The sequence below is a fragment of the Lepisma saccharinum genome, chromosome 13 (genome assembly GCF_977018435.1).
Source record: "Lepisma saccharinum chromosome 13, izLepSacc3.1, whole genome shotgun sequence".
Taxonomy (NCBI): Eukaryota; Metazoa; Arthropoda; class Insecta; order Zygentoma; family Lepismatidae; genus Lepisma; species Lepisma saccharinum.
In genome coordinates, this window is record NC_139241.1 from 60,264,569 (window position 1) to 60,289,218 (window position 24,650).

Consider the following 24,650-nt stretch of genomic DNA (forward strand, 5'->3'; position numbering starts at 1 on the left):
TTACATACAACTTATAAAGTTGATTATTATTAAGTTTGTATTACTGAAACATTATTAGAAAATAATTTTTATAAATAATGAACCTATTTCAAAGCAGTTTCACATATTTAAAAAAAAAATGTTTGATGTATCTCTTCAACATAGCACCCTCATAAATTTTCAGAAAACAAAAACATTTAATGTAGTAAATTAAATTTACAATGTGGTTACATGTTCCAAACATGCAATGTAGCTTACATTTGAAGTAAATACCGCGAATCTCTATACAGAACATGGAAGATTATTTCTTACATTAATATCAACATGGTGCATAGAACACACAAAACAAAATAAAACTAATGGCATACACTTACTTTGGTGGAGGAGTATATAATTTTCATTTGATTGCTCATTATTATCAAATTAAACTGATCCTTGAACTACCTTGGTAAATGATGACTGCCCATTGAAAACAGCTTCTCAAAGTCTTGTATTGTATTTTGTTCCTTTAGTTAAGAGCTTTATGACTGCTTATGTAGATTGATTCTCCATCTTCAGTAGACTAGCAGTTTATTACAATGCAAGTTTTAGAGAAAATAACATTTCAAATTGATTGGCTGCTATAGAATGATGTAAAAGTGCTTTGTTATAAGTACGTAAGTGCTCTATGTACAATTACTTATGTACATTGAAAAAAGCATGTACATATTCGTGCTCAGTTTCTGTGCTATACTTGGAGCACCAAACTTCTTCAGGAACCCAAATCGTCACATACTGTTGAAAGCATATGAAATGTTCTGCAGTTTTTGTCTCGAAGTTTTCCAAATTCTTCCAGTAGAAAACATAATTCCTTGAAAACTTGAATTATGCCGATTTTTCAAAATTGGATGAAATTACTGAAGAGATAATACAAGTGTTCATAATATCATACATCATAACACAGCCAATAATATAATTAAGTCAAGTGTCTTCACTAATTCAAGTTTATGCACTTAGAAAGTTTTCTGGTTTACCTGAGTGGGAGCAGCTGCTGTCAGAGCCTGGCCAATGGTGGTTTGCTGGAGCAAAACTTGTCCAGGCACATCTCGCCTATACCCTGTATGAATCTTCACCAGCTCCTAAAAGTACATTAAAATTTGTCAATTCAGGACCACTGGGTACAGCATTTTTTCCTTTCCTTTAACATCAGTTCTTGCTTCACTTACCTCAATTGCACATTGCTCTTCTCATTCTCCAACTGAATAATTTTTAAGTTCCACTGCCTTCATTATCGGGGGCGCTGGCATCTGGGACAGAGGTGACATTGCATCACTCCAGTGTTAACTCTAGCTTACCCTTGCCATACAAGAAAATAAACATACCCTTGTCGTATAAAGCATATCGCCCACTGAGATGCGGGGAAACAGAACTTTTGTTGTCTGCTTCTATTGAAATCAAATTGTGTAACACCCACTACAGTGAAACGCACAAAACCGAAGCATGGAATTTCCATGACAGAATTCTGCAGGTTTCTAGGGTGGAAATTTTTCATTCAACATGTCTCCAAATGCCGTCTCGTGCAATTCCATGTTTCTTCGTTTAGCTCCGGCAAGCATCATGCTCGGCCCCGCTGTAGCCAAGCATGGAAAATATTCCGCTCGTGCGCCACGTTTCGGAGCATGGTGGCATGGTACATGGAATTTTCCAGTCTGTGGTTCAGAGTGTCACGTTTCTGGGATCTCAGTCGGCGTTAAGCTTAAGAAAATAACTTAATGGAGGTGGGGGGGGGGAGGTCTAGAGTCTCTCACATTTTTTATCACTAAAATCCAAGAAACCATTTTGTTATTGAATCACTGCTCCCTTCGTACAGTCACATAACAATTGCAGAAATTACCATTACAAAAATTGCCATCATTAACAAAAAAAACAAGAACCAATTATTCACATTCACTATTTGCATAAATGTCATGTCGGGCCATTGATAGTATCACTGAATGAATTCTGCCTCCTATGTATGTTACTTTTATGATTTACGAACAAAAGTAAAACAAACATTGTGAGCACCTTAGGAAACAACCCAATCTCTCCCCCCACAAAAAAAAAAAAGGTTAGCCTGGCACCCCCCGGTAAGCTAGGGTTAACACTTGGATGGTGAGAGTTCTGGGAGGAATGTGAAATGTTGTGCCATGGCACTTGGTATGATGTGGTTCATGCCTATTTGGTTGGAAGTCAAGAGTTTTGCAGCAGGTTTGGTGTCTCTCTTCTTGCTGTCTGGGATTTTTTGTAGTACAGGGTGGCAGTGGGATGTGGATCTCTTTATGTTGTCCCTGAAGCACAGCCCACCACTCTACATTCCCCAACATCACTAAGTGGCAGAAATCAGAACTTTCACCAACTGAGTGTAATGTGTACCATGACAGCACCTTCTTCCCAGATGCAATAACTCAAGAAAAATTAAGTCAGTGGACCTTCAAAATTAATCCGTCACACAATAACAGCAGAATCATAGAAATACAAATTTACGCCATGTGAGCACCTTAGGAAACAATACAATCTCTCACCGCATGAAATACTAACCTGCTCAAGATCCCTCAAGTCAATTGCTGCTGGTCTAGGCCTCTGCTGCAATTTCGAAGGGTCCTCCTTAGCTGCAGCCTGCGCAGGAGCTGAGCTCGTTGGAGACATCACGCTGCTGCTCTGAGTCCCAGAATTTACAACTTCGCTCCCTGTGGTTGTGAGCACTTGCGGCACATGCCGTACTGCCATCATCCCCGACGCCAGTCCTGGATCTGATGCAATATCTATAGGAAGGGATGCTGCAAGGACAGAGGCTTGCTGCAAAGTTTCCAACCCTGAAAGGCACTGGGCTGTCATTGCTGGATGCAGGGTACTTTGAGGAGACAACGGACCCTAGAAGAGGAATGAAGCGAATAGGTTATATGCAGGTAATATACCAGACTATTAAGTTTGAGTTCTTTCTTTTAAGTCCACTTTATGCACAGTATGGCTAATCCGAACCACTATGTGCCATCACCGGGTATTGAACCCGGGACCCCTTGATTACAAGGCTATAACGTTACCACTGCACCATCGAGGAGCCCCCCCCCCCCCCAACCAGACCATGAAGTAGGGCTGAGTTGCTGCCGATGTATTGGTATTGGCTGATAACAGCTCGGATCGGTATTGGAAAGTATGTTGGATTTTATCCACAGATTCTGCAAAAAAATTCCATGCAAAACTTTTGCAATTTAATTATCCTAGGAATTATGCAAAATTCAAATTTTCTATTTAATTTGCTCAAATATTACATGGAAAAATTCTATTTGATGATTACATAACAGGTATTTTAAAATTCAGATGTAATTCTTGAATATTTTGAAGAGAAACTCTGATAAATTCTAGGCTGTTTTGGAAAAAGCACTTAAGCCAAAAAAAATGCAATTTTACAGCAGACAGTTATTAATGTTTATTCTTTTAATAGCAAACATTACAGACGTGATATACATGTTGGACTGTCACTGTTTAGAATGTTTAGACGTGCCCAATATAAAATTATTCTTATATTTTCTTTAATTGATTCAGTGTGACAAACAAAAGTAACAGAAAATCAGAGTTTTTGACTTATGTGACTTTTCCTGAACACCCTAAAATTAATGCTTATAATTGCAGTGCAATACTTCATACACACTAATATTAATCAATATTTTGAACAGCTTTTAATTATTACAGTTTTCAAGTATCGGTATCAGTTCAAAGTCACATCAGCTCAACCCTACTATAAAGTAGGTAGGTATGGAAATACCAAACACCCAGCAACAACTACAAATACAGCAGCACCATAATAAACATGAAAGGTAACATCAAGAGATTAACATAGTTGGTTAAGTACATTAAGTGGTCAACTTTCAATCTTGACATTGACGTATGAGTCCCAGCTGGGAATGGGTGTTCTTTTTGATTGTCCCTTCACCATTTTCATCTAATCATCATTCATCCTCATCATCGCAATTAGCCAAAAGTGGCAGAAGATTGGAATAAAATAAAAATACAACATACAGTGTCGATACATGACCATAAAATGTGTCCTGAGTATTTTGTTTGCTGCCATGGCTATATATCATGTAATAGACTCATGACTTAAAAAAATTTCAAATGCCATACTGAAAATAGCCTCAATGTTGAGGCTTACAAGGTGGTATCAAAAAGGTTCGAGACTAGTTCTGTAACATGCCAACAGATGGCAGCGCAAGGCTGCATGCACAGGTACAGGGAGCACCAACCTTCATAAGTCAGTGTGCCAAGAGACATGGTCCTGTGTACATCGTGAGCTGTACAGCTGGTGCTCTTCTGACCACGTGCATTACCACGTCTGCGATTTCATCATGGACAGCATGTTAGAACAACGAGCGAACGTGAAATTCTGTGTGAAACTGGGCAAATCCGCCACAGAGACGCTTGACATGATACGGCAAGTGTACGGCGATGCTGCAATGAGTCGTGCGAGGTGTTTTGAGTGGCACGTGCACTTCAAGAGTGGAAGAACATCACAGGAAGACGACGAGAGATCAGGACGACCTTCAACGAGCACAACATCCGAAAATGTCGAAACCATTCGGCAACTTGTGCATGTGGATCGTCGGAGAACAATCCACAACATTGCAGCCATTGTTGGTGTTTCATACGGAACAGTGCAGGCAATACTCACGTGTGATTTGAACATGCGCCGTGTTGCTGCCAAGTTCATCCTCAGGAGTAGAAGGACCACCGTGTCCAACTCTGCCAAGAACTCCGTCAGTGTGTCATGGATTACCCGTCCTTCATGTCGAGGATCATTACTGGTGACGAAACTTGGGTGTACGGGTACGACCTTGAGACACAGCAACAGTCTTCACAGTGGAAGAGCCCATCATCTCCACGACTAATAAAAAGGCGAGGCAGGTCTGCAGCTCGACCAAGTGCATGCTCATCGTCTTTTTCGATATTTGCGGCATTGTGCATCACAAATTCATCCCCAGGCGCCAGACCGTCAATAGCAAGTTCTACTGCCAGGTTTTAAGGCATATGAGGGAGGACATTTGGCGAAAGTGACCGGATCTGTGGCACGCAAAAAACTGGCTGATCCACGACGACAATGCACCCTGTCACCGTGCTCTCCTCACACGTGAGTTTCTCACCAGAAACAAGATGATCGCACTTCCGCACCCACCCTACTTACCAGATTTGGCTCCTGCGGACTTTGCCATCTTAACGAAGCTGAAGATCCAGCTCAAAGGTCGCCGTTTTCACACCATTGCGGAGATCCAGCACGAATCGCAGAAGATGCTTGATACGTTTCGAAAAAAAGACTTCCAGGATGCATTCCGCAGTGGCAGAAACACTGGGAGCGCTGTATTGCTGTACAAGGTGACTATTTTGAAGGTGATTGTGTGGTGTAAACGTAGATAAATAAAGTACTTTCTTGTAAACAGAGCTAGTCTCGAAACATTTTGATACCACCTCGTACATTGCAGAAAAAAAAACCCACTGGCATCTAGCTTATACAGATCAGTGGTTCTCAACCTTCGTGAGAGGTTATTTTTTTAATTTAAAGTCTATACCTTGACCCAACTTGAAAATAACTTACTATTTCTTAACCTTTATACATTAATTAATAGGTATTATTGAAATTAAATATTAGTACATAAACTATACTGGCTTGTTGACAAATATACGATGAGCTTTAAATTAGCTGCCAACCACTGAATCCAATGAAATATTGTAGTTTTCTCACACCAGACCATTAAATTAATTTGGCAGTTGCTGATTTTGAACACCAAAAAATTCCAATTAACACTAATTTGGAAATCGATGATCACATTAGAACTCATAAAACTGATATTGTTAATTTCATTTTAATGATGTTGGTTGAAGATTTTTTTTTAGAAGAACTGCAGTTGAAAAATAAGGGTACCATATACCCCATTTAGAGAGAACTTAGATGCTATAGATGATGACTGGAATAAATGTCAGTGCATATTTCATCTTTACCTTTACATTACTACAAAGTGGAAAGAAAAAGAAATTATAAATGTGACCTTACCAGCTGCTGACCTCCTGGCATTGAGATGTTGGCAAGCTTCTGTTGCAAATTCTGCATGTACGTGTCATAGTTCTGAGCTAAGTGAGGCGTGGCAGGATGAGATGGAGGGGTTCCATGAATCAGAAGCTCCGAAGGCTGTGATGTGAGTTGAAGGAGCTTCTGCTGCAGGTCGGCTATTGTTTGTGGTCCACTGAAAGTAAAACAATGACGTTAAAAATATTTATGACATGGTAAGACTTTCAAAATCAAACATACCACCCCTATCTACCAGGTATCCAAAAAAGTTCGTGCTGCTGGAACGAAAAGTGAAAGTCACACGGCATGTGTCGGCAACCGTGTCTGGATGACGTGAGAAGTTTACATTCCCGGCAACCGTCAGTCAGTGCAGAGTTGGGAGGCATGTCGGTCGCATAGACAGCAGGTCTGTAGGAACTACAATCTTGAAGGAAACATGTCAGTGTCAAAGGACATTTTACGGCTGTGTTTACTGTATGAATTCAAATTGGGCAGCAATGCTGCAGCCGCTGCTCAAAACATATGCATATCAACAAAGCCCTGCTGAAGGAGACCATCGAGCATGATCCACAGCAAACGTGCAAAGAACTTGCACAAGGGTTTGGAGTGTCGGAGGAAACCATTCGATTGCATCTGCACAACCTTGAAAAGACTTGGAAGCTCAGTAAGTGGGTTCCTCACGTTTTGTCCGAGGAAAGCAAATGCCAGCGGCTCACCATTTGCGCATCATTGCTGTCACGCCACAAGAAAGGCCCATTCCTGGACCAGATATTGACATGTGATGAGAAATGGGTGTTATACAGTAACCATAAAAGAAAACATCATTGATCGTCCCCTGGTTCTGTTGCATTGGCCACCAAAGAAAACATTCATCAACAGAAGGTACTGCTCTGTGTTTGGTGGACCAGCGCTGGTGTTGTGCACTTTGAATTCCTAGAGCATGGCAAAACCATCACATCCGAGGTATACTCGTCCCAGTTGCAAAGGGTTGCAGCTGCACTGCGTTCGAAGCAGTCAGCACTAGTCAACAGGAAAGGAGTGACCCTTCTTCAAGACAACGCTAGACCTCATACGGAGAAAGCGACCAAGGATGTAATCAACACACTTGGTTGGGAAATTTTACCTCATCCTCCTTACTCCCTGGACATTGCCCCATCCGACTTTCACTTGTTTTTAGCCATGGATAACCATTTGCGTGAGCAACAGTTCCAAAACCGAGATGATGTCACGCAGGTCATAGGACAATTTTTTGCTTCTAGGGACCAGAACTTTTACAAACGCAGGATTTATAAGCTTGTATCTTGTTGGGAACATGTAATTGAAGCTGAAGGAGCTTATTTTGCTGAATAAAACACATTTGCCAGAAATTACAGTCTTTATTTCTCACTGCAAAATACGGCATGAACTTTTTTGGATACCTGGTATCTATATATATACCGCGTGAGGCACCTAAAAGTACCACCTGAAATAGCGAAGAAACCAGAAACAGTAGCGATGTGAGGTTTGCGGGAAACAATAATATCAAATGGGGCTCGTAAATCGGAGGTATGGGGTGGGTCGAAAAATATCGACAAATGGGGCATCTTCGTTCCTATGTGCAGTAGATGCATGAGACCAACGGCGTTGTGTTTCTCTGCATGTGCTCTTTTATATTATGCATGTTATTGTATATCATTCCATTTAAAAAAATATGACTTTGCTCCAGATGCCCCATTTGTCGATATTTTTCGACCCACCCCATACCTCCGATTTACGAGCCCCATTTGATATTATTGTTTCCTGCAAACCTCACATCGCTACTGTTTCTGGTTTCTTCGCTATTTCAGGTGGTACTTTTAGGTGCCTCACGCAGTATATATGTTTGTTGCGGCATAACTCTCCAATAGCTTGGAGCAATTTCAACCAAACTTGGTACACGTATCACTTGCAATCTGGAAATAATATTTTTGGGGTAAGACACCCCTGGCACCCCTAGGGGTGGGGTGGCAAGAGGTGACATTGTAAAAGTAATCGCGAACGACCAATATTAAATTCAGCACAAACAAACATCCGTGACTCTATGCAATCACGCACAACGATAGTCTTTCTCGGGTTGTCTAACATTTAGGCTGATATGACTTTGTGTTGCGAAAATGACCGAAAGTAGTGTGGAATCCATAGTTTACGTGGTCGCTAAGATGAATAGTGACACTCCCAATGCCGTTCAACTCCAAGACACCCCTAGGGATGCGGGTGGGAAGGGGGTGACATGTAAAACTACCGATATTAGTATGGAATCCATAGTTTACGGGGTCGCTAAGATGAATAGTGACACTCCCAATGCCGTCGTTCAACTTCAAGTTCATTTTGCACTATAGTTAGAATTCATTATTTTCCTGTCTAATAGAATATTGGGATAAATAAATACCTGGGCAATGCTGTTTAATCATCTGGTATATCTATAAAATTTACTGCTAAACTATTCCATTTATTTTTATGGATATAAACATGTAATTACAATGGAACCTCGATTTTTAAGTTTTTCAGGTGACCAAGCTGAAGAAAACTTAAAATGCAGGAAAACGTAAAATTAAGCAAAATTTTACAACATTTTATTATGTTGGGACCATTAAGATTGAATGTATAACGCAGGAAAACCTAAAATCGGAGTTCCACTCTAATATATATCATATAGCTTTGTAAAGTAAATGACTAAATTAACACTTCCTCCTTCAAATGCAAAACCCACTGCAGTCACCTTGTTATGTATGAGGGTGAGCCCACAATTATTCATACCAGGTGTGGTTTCAGTCACTCACTTCTGCACAGGTTTGATAAAACAAAGCAAAATCACAAGGTTGCCTACTATTTCACTTAATGCAGAAGGAATTCCCTTGTGACTGTCTTCTACATTCACAAATAACAATACAGTAGACACGCGATTATATGAGCTAATTGGGACCGATATTACCTCGGATATGGAAAAACTCTGATAATACGGAGATAATGTGCTAATAGGTCGTAAATAACGAAACAACACTTAAAACTGTATAGTAATTATTTATTACTAGTACAACATAAATGAGAAGATTACTTTTTCCGCTTAGAATAGGCCTACACAGAGTTAAACACCACCGTAACAATCGGATACACCGACAATGTAACGAACACGTGCAGCGCGGACGGTGACTTGACTCCATAAACAAACAGGGGGTGCGTTATGAAGCTCGATGTTTTCCAACCACTCCCTCGGTTAATCGCGAGTCTACTGTATTCACTTTATTTCTATTATACACAAGCTTATAAAAACAGGTACCCATTGAGATTAAGAACGCTGTATCAACGTCGATGTACTTTTAAGTTGTTGATTCGTTTTTGTTATATGTAAGAAGATTGACTTAAAATGTCCTGTGTTAAAAATCACAAATGAGTTTGTATGAATGATTTAAAGTGAAATAATATTTAGGAAGCTGAGTTGTATTGTTTAATTTTAAAATTGTGTTAAAGTCTGCTCATCCTTCGCGTACAATATATATTTAGTGTGAAGTATAGTTGCACTCTTATATCTACATAATAAAGGAATCGTTAGAGTCATGGGCATAACTTTGTGTGGGGGGAGGGGGGGGGGCAGAATCAAAAAGTTTTTAAGTTCATAAAAGTATCACCCAGGACTATCCTGATAAATAACTGTTACATTTGCAAAATCATAAAAAAATGCTTGTTACTTTGCTCCAGGAGGTTAACAAAAGCACTCTTAACTGTAAATTTACATAAACCTGAAAATTGGGGGGGGGGGGGGGGAGGGTTGCCTGCCTCATTGCCCCCACTGAGTTATGTCTATGCTCAGAGTCAGTCCCGTAATAATACAAACTGTGCTCCTTACCTGTGTTCGGATACTCTGTCCAAAGAATTCTGCTGCGAGAGCTTTGTGTGGATGTCCACAGCACCTGCTGCTGTTATGGTGTTGTCTGGAGTGTGCTGCTGGGGAGTCACTTCTTGCGGTGTGGTCTGCTGAGGTGTGGACTGCTGTGGTGTGACATAATGAGGGGGAGACGGGACAGCCGAGAATAAGCCCCCATCTGAACCACCTGGAACTGTGCCATCCGAGGAAATTGTTACATCTTGGATGGGTGAATTATCCTGAAAAAATTCATGGCGATCATTATATTCTTGCTGATAACAAGCATTCTGATAGCTTAATTTGGGTTCAACAATACTTCTACAATTACATACCAACGCCAATGAAATTTTAATTAGCCAATTCTTGTAGTCATTCAAATTTCTAGTTTGTATTTACATTTCAGTTGTAATTTTATAAATATCAATTACACATGAATTTGCCCCACATTACTCATTTAAAATTTATACTAATTATCAGACATAAGGCAGATTAATCGGTACTCTAGCAGTTTTGTTTTGTTTGAATTCTTGTAAATCCACTTCATGCACAAATAGGCTAATCGGGACTGGACTTACAGTTTAAAGTTGGATTCAAACCACTGTGCAATGTGCCTCCATCAGGTATCGAACCTGAGAACCTTTGATTACAAGGTGACGACGTTCCACTATGTCATCAGGGAAGCAAGTATTCTATCGATATCTTTATTGAAGAAATTACCAATAATTTTCCAATCCAATATAGCTGTAAATAGCCTTCACTCAGTGCAAACTTCTTCCAGCTAATTGTTTTTATGGTTACAAATATACAGGGTTAGTCAAAATTATGTTAACACTAATGGATTGGTTTGTCCCATTTAATGTTAACATAATTAATTTTGACTAACCCTGTATAATCCAAATGACAATTTTGTAAAGTAAATGTCTAAACACTCAGTTCATTCACTCACCCATTGTAATGACTTAGATACAGGGTGACAACAAAGCCTGGAACCAATGGAAAACGTGCTCCACATGTCTGCCACCAGTCTTAACTTTTTCAAGTTTCCTTCAATTCTTTTCAAAATGTGAGGATCAAGGGCAACTGTTGCAGTGGTTATACTTTCCCAAACATCCCAGCTTTTCACATGATACAATACTTGAGATTTCAACTTTTTTTTTCTGTATCCTGGATGAAATAATGTGTTCTTTACTAATTTCGGTGAGAGGAATTTAGTGAAAGTCTCAAAATTTGTGTATTTCCGAGATATACAAGGTGTATCAAAAGTTACACAACTGAGACTTTGAATGAACTTAATTTTTCTACTAAAAACGACAGACATATGAACCTAAATTAGTTATTAACTTTATCTATATAGATATTCTTTAAACATTAAACATGAAAAAATTCTCTGCATGAACGTTCAGTATGGAATAAAGCTTGTGAAGGAAAGAAAAACATAGAGGAAAGACAGATATGGAGTCGCTTGCAATAATTTTCTGTGTGTGTCGATGGTCTTAATGGGTATTTAACGAATTTATAAAAGAACGATAAAAAAAAGGTAAAGTTCCCCGTGCATATAGCATCGTGCCATGAAGGCACATTAGGGGATATGGTAGTAATTTTAAGCATTACAGATTTATGGGGTTAATCATGCCATATTCATAAAAAAAATGTTTCTTCAAAAAATTACGAAGTGTACTGCCAACATTGGTCATGTCAGAGTGCAGTACCAGGTGTGCCGACATCTGGCGATATTATTCAATTAATTTCCAGATGAAATAAAAGATTTGAAATTTATCGTGCAAAAAACTAACCTACCTATCTTTTTCTATCTAACACTATCCTTTATATTTGGTTTGAGTTGGTGTTTTAAGTCCACTTTATGCACAGTAAGGCTAATCGGGACTGGACCTACAGTTTAAAGTGGGATCCGAACCACTTGTGCCTCCACCGGGAATCAAACCCAGGACCCCTTGATTACAAGGCAATGACGCTACCACTGCACCATGGGGGAGGCCTATCCTTTATATTTGAAAGAACGTTCCTGGTCATCAGAAATGTTCTATTCCACTTTGATGGATAGTGATTTAGGAACTGGGAATCCGGGAATCCCTCACTATGTGGTACAGACTTCAATGAGGGGGGGGGGGGGGGGCACATCAGCATATGATTATGCTTTTATTCTTCGAGGAATAGCCACGCATTACGGTGCGCCAAAAATAACAATCTGTCATGTGGTCCCTTGGTTGAAGCCATAGCATACACACATCAAAAGGAACTGAATGAATAATGTTCAACCTTTCTCTTAATGTTAGCAGCACAACTATGACATGTACCATGTGAGGCCCACGGGTGGTCTTGATCTCCCAGCGACAACCAAAGTACAGTCGGTACACTATCTTTACACAATTTGTGATGTTTTTACATTGCAATTTTGGAGTGGTCAGAAATGTAACAGAATGTGTTAGGATAATATACACAGCTAACGGATTCTTTCAGTCGACATAGTTTATCACAGCACAGTCCACTGTGTCACTACAAATGCTGTAAACTGCATGTTTGTTTCTTACAATATGTAGTAATATCTCTTATTGTAGCAAACAGCATTACAATAAACCTCACATAGCAGCACAAAAGAGACGACTGAAAGTATACATCATGATTTGGCACTCAAACAGTTTGCAGTGTTGCCAGATTACAAGAAAGTGGAATTCAGTGATGTATAAATTACCCGTATTATACCATGCATGACATCACGCGTATCCCGAAAATGGTACGTGATGGAGAAAATTGAGTGGCAAATCTGAAATTAGTTACGAACACATATTCGCTAACAGGATACAAAATGGCTGTTCCCTAGTGTTATCAGCATCACCAAAATATTACTTAGGAAATGGCAGTAGTACATTGAATAGTTTGCAAACAACTGAAATGTAACCATAACTGTACTCCTAACAACAGTACTTATATGAAATTTATTCTTACCCATAAAATTAAAATGAGTTTAAAGACAATTATTTGTGAATAATAATACTGAAACTGATAAAGTGAAAAGTAATTTAAATTTAATAGTTAGTTAGTAATTTTATGAACACACAAACAAGCAAAGTAACAAAACTGCAAAATTGCACACAATAAGTTGCACCAAAAACAATATACTGCCCTTCATACACTACCCTGTACAATGCATACGTACTTGTTATTCAGAACTTTAAAAAATTGCCACAAGAGATTCACAGTCTTGTACTTTCCCCATGCAAAAACAAAGTAACACTTGCAATTTCTTTCCTATGCAATTACATCTTATTTGCGTCAATTTGTTCCCATATTGTCTATGAGCAATCTTCTTATAGTGTTAAATGGACAAATTTTGATCAATGAAACTAAAAGTGGGAAAGAAGCTTAAAAATTCCAAATCGAGAATCAACCACTGCAAAGAAAACACTTTGTTCGAATCGGAAAACACTTGTTTCATCATGTCTTTGCAAATACATGTTATAACATGGATGTATCTCTTGAGAAATTTTCTTTTGTTTCTTGACAGTTCCAATATCTTAATGTAGTGACTTAGTGTTCTAGAAAGTATGGAATGCAAATATTTCACATTGATGACAAAGTGTAAGCTCTGGGTACATTTGCATACTTCTTTTGCCAGAACTTGCTTCTGAAACTATTTATCCACTTTACTTTTTTCCTAGCAAGGTAGTTTGCAAATTAATCTACATAATTTTCTGCAGCATTATTTCTTTCATTATTTGCAATGATACCTACCATATATATATTCATGTTATTATCATAATCATCCAGAATAATTTTGCTCATGGATGAAGTTTAATAATTATTTATGTTGTTCCGACACATTTGTCTGGCAGAGTAAATATTGACCAACTAAAAGCCACAGAATAGATTACTAAATTCAGCTTCAAATTTATTTCAATATTTGGTATTTTAAAATGTTCTTCATATACTAAAGTGTGTAAGGAATTCCTCAAAATATTATTTAATGAAGATCACGCATTCACCAATCCACTAATATTTACATATTCATATAATTATGTTCCCCAGTTGGTCTATCGAAAAATCAATCAAAAATTTACATTAACATGAATGGGCAAGTATTCCACTACAATTATATCCATCAATTTAAGTTTATTTTTTTAACATTAAAATATTCACGAATTGCATCAAAATATTAAAACATTTTATCACAATATCCATTTTTTTCCATACAACATTGATGCAAAATATTATTTGGCATTAATATACCTCGACCCTAGTAGATAAGGATAAAATGAATCGAAAATGTAAAAAAACAAACAAAAAAACACAGAAGTGTGCTGTACTGCCCTGTTATTTAGGAACAAAATTTTCAGGTAAGTGCCTGTATTAAAGCATTGTTAGTTATCACATTAATGCAAATTGAGAAATATATATTGCATTACCTTAATAGTGTCAAAATTAGCTTAGTTTGCTTGCTATCTTCAATTTTGATATAATTTCCTAAATTGCATTTTAATACACACATTAATTTTTCTTTGGCTGGAAAATGTAAATGTTAATATTCAACAGGATAGAAATCAACAAAATATTGTGTACTTGTGTTCAGATAAAGTGGGACATACTTCAACTGTCCAACCTTATAAAATGTGCCACTTTATGTGAACAGAGTGTACACTAACTTTTAGTGTAGTCTCTCATGCATACACCACTGTTAAAATTTGTTTAACAATACTATAAAGCTGCACATTGGCACAACACAGCAGAACTGCAAAGCAAGATAATCACCACATGAATAAAGATAAGCATGAATGCTAATTATTGTTACATAGCATGAACAAAAATTAAAGAAAATACAAGGAAATTTACATTTGTACATATTCTATGTTTCAGAGAATGAAAAAATGTGGTAGCAAATTAATATAGCAGGATAAAGTACTTACTTATCCAACTTTACATTAAGTAGGTACTTTATTATGTAATATTAATAGAATTCCTTTGTAATAAGATTATAACTTATGCGTCAAATGAAAAGGATAGCCACACCTTATTATGCCCATGAACACTTTCTTGTACTATACCTAGAGGCACAATTTTTGTTAAATAAAAAAGCAAAATTTCGGTACAAAAACAGAATCAATTTTGGGTTCAAAAGTGGTAAATAAAATAAAATTTCAGTGTTATAGCGGTGAAAAAATGGATCAAAAGCAGTATATAAAATGACATTTTGGTTTCAAAATTGTGAACATAATCCAAAATTTGATTTAAAAACTGCACTTATTACAATAATAAACATAACCCTGTTAATAGTACATTTATGTAGTTACCAGAGTATTAACTGTATTCCTATGTAAAGGGGTCCATTCTTGCTTCTCAAATATTTACAGCAGAATTAATAAATTTTCTGTGAATTGCATAACTCACAGGATAACTCAAACTTCAGAAAGTGTAGCGTCTGTAAATAAACTCTACATTTTGTGTATAAGAGTATATTTTGCATTTTGCAGTTCCGTCATTTTGCATCATTTCGTGATAAAACAGAGTAGGAAAATGCACCTCACACCTTTCAGAAACATTAAAAATTAACATTACAATGTGTTATTTCACATTTCGTGTTTTCGTCACCCTCTGCAAAGAAGGTGAATAATGATAAATTGAACACCACAGTGATCATAACTAATGTCTGTTTTAGGAGGATCTAAAGGCAAATTTAGAAGCAAAATGGCCATAATAAGGCCCATAACATATTGTGGCTGGGTGCGTATTACTCACTATATAATATAATATTACTTCAACAATTGCATACTCACTTATGTAAGTAGTTTTTGTAACTAATTTTATACTATTTTTAGTATTGTTTATAATACGGCCCATGTAAAGACTTTATGTGGTTTTCATGAAAAATGTGCAGTGATTAATTAGGTTTGTGTGTAATTAAAATACTAAAGGGCTGTTGTAGAAACTCTTGGGAATGTTCAGAATGTCTATTTATACAAATAAAATTAACAACAACATATTTTTATTTTTTGGTTCCTCAATGTTTCCATGACACGGAATTAGATGCAACACAAAACCTTAGCATGAGGTACAGCTCAGCTTCCTCAGGGTGTAACCCATTTGGCATGTAATTTTAATAGGACATAATATCTGTAAATGGGTAGTTTGGTGGATTTGGTTATTTTGCTGTTCAACTTCGAACATTGAACACTTCAAACATGAGGTCAAAATACTGTTCAAAAATATTGCTGTGTCTTGAAAACAAGATCTTCTTTAACCTCTCTAGCTTGATTTGTTCCCAAGATATACAAATTCAAAACTACCATGTTTCATAAATGATCAATTTTTGAAAATCAACCCAAATCAGGCAACTATTATTTTCAAAAAAAATTCTTGTAGGTTTCATAAAAACTACACCTGAGCCAATATCTCTTTCACGTGGATACTGATACCAATCATAGATTTCCACTTGGAAATTTAAACGTGTTTAAATTAGTTCAAAATATTCATAACTTTGAAAATATACTTGGAACTAGACAGGGAGGAAGGGAGATACTATCTCCCACCACGTAAGGAAATTTTCATAGAGTATCTCCAAATTCCACTTCAAGCACTGAAATAATAATAATAAATTATATTCTATACTATTACCAGCAAGTTCTTGAAGTGGAAAATCCTGCACCATCTAAGGTAGAAGCTTTGGTCTCTAGCTATGGGACGCATGGAGGTTCGAGTCTCCTGGGAGAAGCTTAACAACTTTTCCTGAGATTTCGACCTGTGTATGGGACTGGTGGTCACCCACCATTGTGAGGAAATTGGGGAGCTGCGAATGAGTAGCGTAAACCAGTCATAGAAAACCTACAAAAAAGACTGAGGGTTGGTAGTGTTGACCACATGTCACCCCATAACTGGTTGGAGGCCGGCAGTCCGTAGGTAGACATTGGCCTTCATGGGCTATTACACCACGGGTTATTTACATTCAACCCATTTTGATTCGGTTTTCCAGCTTCACCATTGCTAAACTACCTACCATATGTGCTCATATCTCAAAGTGCAACAAAAGAAACGCACACGGTAGCTACCACAAGCATGTAAAAGTCAACAAGCTGATTGCGAAATTCCACCTCTTCCCCTCATATGAACAGTTCAGCTATCGCAAAACATGGAAAAACAAGCAAACAACAAAGCCCAAAGAAACCAGAGCCATGCAGTGACCCCTCCACCACGCAACACAGAGCGGCCTCCTACCTCCTCAGTGGCCCTCTCCTTGGGAGCAGTGGCTGTCTGCAGAGGGCTAGCCTCCACAACAGGGCTAACCAGGAAACGAGACACCTGTCGTACCTGTAAGCAATCAACTGTTCACACACCACAGCAAACACATGCTGTGCACCATACAAGCCACAGATACATTGCACTACTTTTAACAGTGTTTATATCTACTTCTTTTATACAGCATAAAATAAACTATTCTTGTTACGCTTCACACTATACACCTCATATTCTACTCTCCTACGGTTTAAGTTCGAGCTTGCTCATGGCAAGTGAATAATACGAATACACTGGCATACATAGCAAAGGAGCTGATTGGCCTGCTGCCCCCCCAAAATTCTGAGAAAATAAAAAAAAAAGATGTAGATGCAAACTGCCTCAAAATGACCCTCAATTACCATCTTTGTCTTAAGAGTTCAGTTTTAATGGAGTGAAAAACTTCAAATCTACGAAATATTTTTGTTGTGTATCCCACCCCCTAAAATGAAGCTATTAACTATACACCCCCCCAAAAAAAAAATCCTGAGCATGCCAGTGTGTGAATACCATGTGGTTTACCTATATCTTTGTGAACAAAAGATGCACACATTATTCTGTACAGTTTCCCCCCTCCAATCTTCAGGATAAAACAGGAAGAATCCCGAGATACTTATCATCAACACTTATGCATTACTATCTTAATCTCTTGACATAACAATGGCACACAATGCATGGTATGCCAGAGACCCAGGTCCTCGGAAAGTCTACAGTTCTTGCTGAAATTTATACAGAGAAAGCTTCACATACTACTGATATTTTAAAAAAACTCAAGTGGCTTTTGTTGAATTTTTCTTATTTACATCATGCCCTTTTAGGATATTTGTAATGATGAATACTGATGAATCAACTTGCAAAATAATACCCATCCCACACAAGTACTTGGATCTGGTGCTGTCTGTGGTGAGGTCACGAGTCCAGCGTTTGACTGGCTTATATTATACATAGAATAATTTCACTCAATTATATGTTCCAGGCTATGGCAATGGTTACAAGCTTGGTTTCTGCTGGAGATGTTTTGCTGACTTAACATTATGTTGAAGTCCCATTTGAATAACAGAAAATCACTAAATTTGAACTTACCAGCCCCCTTCTTTCCAGCCTGGAGAAGACACAGGGATTTGGAGGTTGGAAATAGTATCAAAATGTTGGCTGTTATATGTTTCTCTCTCATCCAAAGAATTACACTTTTGATAAGACATGATGCCTTGTGTAAGGCAAAACAGTGCATGTTTCAATTGTCTAGGATGCATATCCTGTCAGTGTGCTGGTAGAGTTTGATGTACAGATTGTACTGAACAGACAGACAAAATGTTGCTGTTGGAAAATCCCTTATTGAAGGGGTGAATGAGAATTTTGAAGATTTTTATTACTTGAGCATATTTTTAAAGAGGTAGTTACCGTTTTGCAATTTCCCTATAATTTCAGCCACAGTTTCTTGGCTCCTTATTGTGCTAGTTCTTGACTGATGTGTCTCATTATGGTTTACGTTCATAAACAAAGTCTACAAATTTTCATTGCCCCTATTTTCTAAAATTTATTTACTTTGAATATTTGCCACATTTGGCCAATCGCAGAGATGAGGATGAGTGAAGATATGATGAAATTGATGAAGGAACACTCACAAAGAACACCCATGACCAGGTAGGGATTCGAACCCAGGACCTCTGGTGTCACAGCACACTTTGATGACCACTCTGCCACAGAGGTGGCCTTACCATTCCATTAGGCAACTTCCAATCTCATGTGATTCAAAGCAATGTAGCGTGTGGAAATGTTTTAGTACACTTATCAAGCGAGGATGGAATAATATTTTGATACTGAAAGAAAAAATCTCAGCATGTTAGGAGTTACATTGTAACCTAACTTCACAATCACCACGTTTGGAAATCACCCTTAATGCATACACCAGTATCGTCTACACAGCTACTGTGTATTGTGATAAAAATTACGTGCAAGTACATTACATTATGTTGCTATTCTGATATCCTTGTTTTATCTTTATACACATACATTTTTGAAGTCAATTTAAAGGTTTGATTTATGATAGGCCATTTATGTTGCTACAAACATGGCTTTATTTAAATATTTTAATTATTTTTTTTTCATAAAAATGTGAAATTATTTTAGAGGTATTGAACTCTTACCGGAGGTGGGTACGGTGCAGAATCAGGTGTGCCTGCTGATTGAGAGTTGATGTGACGAATCGGACTGCTCTGCCCTGAAATCTGTCCTGAACCTTCAGGATCAAATCGCCGTGTAGGAGTTGAGGATGTTGACGTTTCGTCTCTCTGCAATAAAAGAATATGGTTTAGTTTCTTACTGGTTTCTGTTAACTGATCAGACGAAGCATGAAATGTAGTGATTCCTACATATAATAGTACTGGTTATCTGTATACAAAACTATCGGTTCAAATTTAATCTCATACTTTTCTATAATCTGGGTATCTCGTGAGGTCCAGAAAAAAATATTGCACAACACTTTCACAGAGTCTAAATGTCTCGGAAAATATGGAAGTTCTCATTTAATGGGTGAGAATATGACTTTTGTGGTTGAATGGCAACAACCAGGTAATTCTCTCAATACGTCAAAGAAAAGCTCTAGTAAATTGATGTGGTGTAATTGCAATGGAATCCTTACATAGTAATTATTATTAATAAATATATGTAAGTGAATTACTAGCTTTACCCGCAAGACTTACTCGTAATGGTTCTATTAATTTTGGTAGCCTCTGCCACATCCGCTTGGAAAGTTGTTGGCAAAAGTAGTTGTTCAGTGAAACAAGTTTCCAAGTGGATGGCGGCAGAGGCCACCAAAATTAATAGAACCATTACAAGTAAGTCTTGTGGATACAGTTAGTAATTCGCTTACTATTATTATATTATTAATTATTATACTACCGTGGCTTTTATTCCCCAAACATGAATTAATTATTATTGTGAACAACTTGTAACCATTACAAAGTTCACAACTTGTAACCATTACAATGTTCAAGCATAAATATCGCTGGGAATCAGTAAGTGTATTGACACTGGTATGGCTCTAAGTGGTAAAAAATAGAGTACTGGAATCCATTTTAACATCTGATATTTGCTGATTCCAATACAGATTATGGTCTACAAATTTCAGCCAATAGAAGGTGTCTGGCTTTAAAGTATAATAAAACAAAAAATAATAACTTGGAAAGTTAAGATATATTGTTACAGATTTGTCTACGAGCAAGTAGTCACGGCATCACTTTCGGTAGTCATATGCTCATCCTATCGCTTGGCCTCGTAGATCCCTGGACCTTCTTGATTTTTTCTGTGAGTATTTGTAATATGTCAAGTGTGCCAAACACCAGTACATGATCTTCCCGACCCATAATAATGCATTTGTGCTGCTATTGAGAATGTGATGCCTACAATGCTGTTGAATACATGGGCAGAAATTCTATACAAATTGGATATCTTTGTGCCACTAAAGGTGCTTACGCAGAGGTATATTAGGTACGTAAGAACATTTTGAGTTACTGTATTGGTAGGAAAACTACAGAAATATCAAATAAATTTCATGTTATTAATATTGGTTTTATTATACCTTTAAACCGGACACCCTATATTTATGCATTGGAATTTGACTTAATGGGATACATTTATTATGCCCAAAGTGGCACAATCAGGCTGTAAAAAAAAAACAAAGATATTATGAACACAGAAGTTCTACTTTAAATAAAAATGACAGGTATGTGTTAACATTACATCTTAGCTGGAAACATATTGCTTTTTCTTGTGTAAGCCATTTCCTTGTATTGTACTTCTCAACGTCAATACTTAGTACATGCATGAAGGTCCAATCACTCCAAAGGATTGCATGCTTCAGGGTAAATGACTTGGGATGCATTAAAGGTTGTGCCAAAAGCAGTCTACAAATGCAAACTGTAACATCTGTGACAGGCATCTGCGACTTGAAAAATTGATAAATTTTTAAAGCCACTCTCCCTGTTACGGATGTTACATTTTGCTCTTTTTAATTTAAACGACACAGGTTTGGCTTAAAACAATTACTGAAATTAAAGCCCCAAACACATAACCTTCCAATAACAATGGTTTTGATTCAGTAATAATATTAATACAAGGTGGTGCAAAAGTCACTTTACACTCCTAAAAAAAATTAAACGTAAGTGTAGTAATGTTATGAAAGCAACAATTAAAATTTGGTGCCAATATTTAACTAGTAGCACTGGTTAGTATCACTGATAATGGAATTTTGCACACTGTGCCTGACACACTGGTAAACAAAAGAATGTCACTGAGCGTAGTTGTTCAGTTCAGTTATCATGTATGTTAGTGTTGCTATCTCTTGCACAATGTTAAATGTAAAGTCATTGGACGGCATGCAGGTTTTGACATGCCTCCATGTTTACCGGATCTGTGGGGATGTGGTGAAATATTCAGTGTTTTGGGGGAAACCACACACACACACTTGAAAAGCTGAAGGAATATACTGAGGACGCTTTCCAATTTTTTGACAACAACACATGTGTGTCACGAGTGTTCCAGAGACACTCTAGCTACGTGTTAATGCAGATGCAAAACATTTTGCACACAAAAAAGGTGAAATAATGTAAGTAAGTATCACAGAAAATAAAATGATTTTGTAATTTTCGAAGTGTAAGGTGACTTTTGCACTATCCTGTATTTGTACAAATTCATCAAACGTGTGTCAGAAATATATATAATCCACTTCTACAAAAATCAGATTAACGTTGGGGCTTTAATAACTGTACTTAGAATTTATCAAGTAAAACTTGAAAATATTATTGGGACTTAATGTAGATATAGAAATATGTTATGGTTGAGTGTAAGCGAAGGTCTGCACCTCAATGTCTGCCATGTAAAATAAAGAGTTAAACAAATAAATTAGAGTTGGTCCGTTATGAAATTTTGGACAATACCAATAAAGTACAAATATAAAATTTACTGATACCGATCCGATACAAAATTCCAAATGGTTCTTGGTGAACCTGAATAGTTCATCGACCTCCTTAATAAATGTTTGTTTCCAGGTGAGTGCAGTGCAAAAGAAGTTGCATATTTAGACATTTACTTTTTTAAAAAAAAGTAGGACACAGAGAATATCCATAAAAATTATTAAAAAATGGCAGAATTTTGCAGAAAATTATAAGATATTTATAGACATATCAGATCGGTAAAATAATCTGTAATTTTACCAATAAACCAATATGCATATATTGACCGATACTGATAGACTATCGATTAATCTGTCCCATCCATAAAATAAATATAACCACGAGAGTATGAAACGTGCACCTCTGAGAAAAATAAAAAAACAACCCACAGACTAATGCAAGCCAAACAGTTCATGCAAACAGGAAGGACGGTGCCACAAACTACCAAAGCAAAAGGACACAAATTCCACAACACGTGAATCAGAGGAAAAGAAGTCCGTGTGAGATCCCTGATATCAACTTACCGAATGGTGTCGTCTGTGGCCCCTGAAGGATTTTTTTAGTGATTCCTGACGTGTTAGTGATCCATGCCTGACCTGGCAAATCAAAGAGGACAGAAATTCCCAACCAGCCACCAGACAGACAAACAACACATACACATTCAGAACACAAAGGAAACAAACTCATATCATGTTAAAAATACAACATATAATACTAGCAGTTATTGTGATGTTTAGTAAGGAGCTAAATAAACATTAATTTTGAACTAGAATAGTTTAATTGTTTTATGTACAACTCTGTGTTAGTGTGAACAAATCAAAAGAAACACTTATTGTCACAAAAATATATTTTTTTAAAAAAAATAGAAAAATGTTACCCATAACAGTGTCAGCAGGGTGTTAATTTTGTGCCTATTTTATTAATTTGTATTAAGACACATGCTTTAATATTTTAAATTTGTTTCATGTTGCTTCAAGCCCAACAATGTTCTTTTAGTGCTTATAAATGGTTACTTTGAGTAATCTTGCCAAAAAATGCCTTCTTTTGTTATTTCTTTCCTTACACCTGCTCTTTAGCTACTTTGGGTCTCTATATAGTAGAGTGTACATGGTAATTTCATGTTTATGCTGAACTGAACATGGGCATTCCTTCAATTTCATCTAATCACAATTCAACTACCTCATTATTAGCCAAAAGTAGCTAAAATAGTAACTGCGAATATGCAACATACACCACAAAATACATCCATAATTTTGGTGCTGGTGCTTTCATTTGATTTTCGTTATTTAGCGTTGATTTCCTGCCACTTTGGTTAATCCCACTGAGGATGAGTGAAGGAATTCACGAAGGGACATTCACAAAGAACACTCATGCCCAGGCCAAGATTTGAACTGGGACCTCTTGGTGTCGTAGCACAAAATACTAACTACTCTATCTAGGAGGTGGGCCTTAACAGTTACGCATTATCTAAGTTATAGTGTGTTATTAAGTGTGTATTTTCATTATTTTGTTGCCTATTTGCCTGTTTAGACTTTTAGTGCCTATAAATCTGCCTTCTAATGAACAGTGGTTCTTATCTTGTACTGTAGTTGGACTTTTACCCATTATTGTAATTTTATTTCAATGTTTTGGGGACCAGGTTTGTCTCTGCCTTCAAGGATTCAATATGTATTTACACAGTCGCTTATGTAATTCTGAAATAATCACAAAGGTGGCTACACATTTGATCACATGGGGTGCTGACACTATTTCTTTGCCAGTGGACTGATTGGGTAAGATTCGAAAGATCATTTTTCCAAGATGTCATGTGTCAGAATTATTACAAAACAATGCCTATGTCATCATTAGGGTGAAGAAATTTACTTATTTTATACTTTTTTATAAACATAAGCTTGAATGCTTTAAAATCATTCAATGTTATATCGAAACTGATAATGCATTTTCATAGTGCCTATAAATATCCATTACGCACAAAAATGGTAAAGCTATACCCTGTGTATTGCACCATGCTGTCATCGATAGATTCCTGCCATATGGGAGGTGTGATCTGCACCATGCTCAGGTTGCTTTTAGCCCATCTAAAATCACTCCTACCGGGATTCAAATCTGGGTCTTCCACATGGCAGTCCTACTGACTAGATCACTGTGGCTCTGATCTCGCCTACTTTGTTGTTATCTCCACTTTCTTTTACCATTTTGGCTGTCTATGCAGTGCACTGTAGAATGTAACCTTTGTTTTGGGAGTGTCATTTAATCAATTTCATGTAACGACCATTCAACATTATTGTCACATTTAACCAAAACAAAAATTACAATTACATGAAAGAAAAAATACAATAGAATACAAGTCAACAAGTGTGCAAACTGATTAAGAAAATTAATAATAAATTCATATTTCATATTCACTGCCTTCTATATTTATAGTGTCTTTTTAAGTACTTCATCATTATTTATGACTAACTGCCTGCCTAGTTTACAAGTTTTTAAT

General features: G+C 37.0%; 1 protein-coding gene across 6 annotated transcripts in view; it reads right to left on the reverse strand.

Moving 5' to 3' along the window:
* The window catches only part of Wnk (Wnk kinase), a 161,587-nt gene that overhangs the window by 26,395 nt on the left and 110,542 nt on the right, over nt 1-24,650 (reverse strand). For 4 of the 6 annotated variants that reach the window (XM_083134274.1, XM_083134273.1, XM_083134275.1 and 1 more), the window contains exons 14-20: nt 22,687-22,758; nt 19,358-19,501; nt 17,154-17,246; nt 9,915-10,171; nt 6,038-6,227; nt 2,536-2,868; nt 993-1,097 (exon numbers count right to left, since the gene is read on the reverse strand). In XM_083134274.1, the coding sequence (XP_082990400.1) occupies nt 993-1,097; nt 2,536-2,868; nt 6,038-6,227; nt 9,915-10,171; nt 17,154-17,246; nt 19,358-19,501; nt 22,687-22,758 (1,194 nt within the window). The remainder of the gene's footprint in view (nt 1-992; nt 1,098-2,535; nt 2,869-6,037; nt 6,228-9,914; nt 10,172-17,153; nt 17,247-19,357; nt 19,502-22,686; nt 22,759-24,650) is intronic. The other 2 variants (XM_083134271.1, XM_083134272.1) reach the window with 2 other exon arrangements.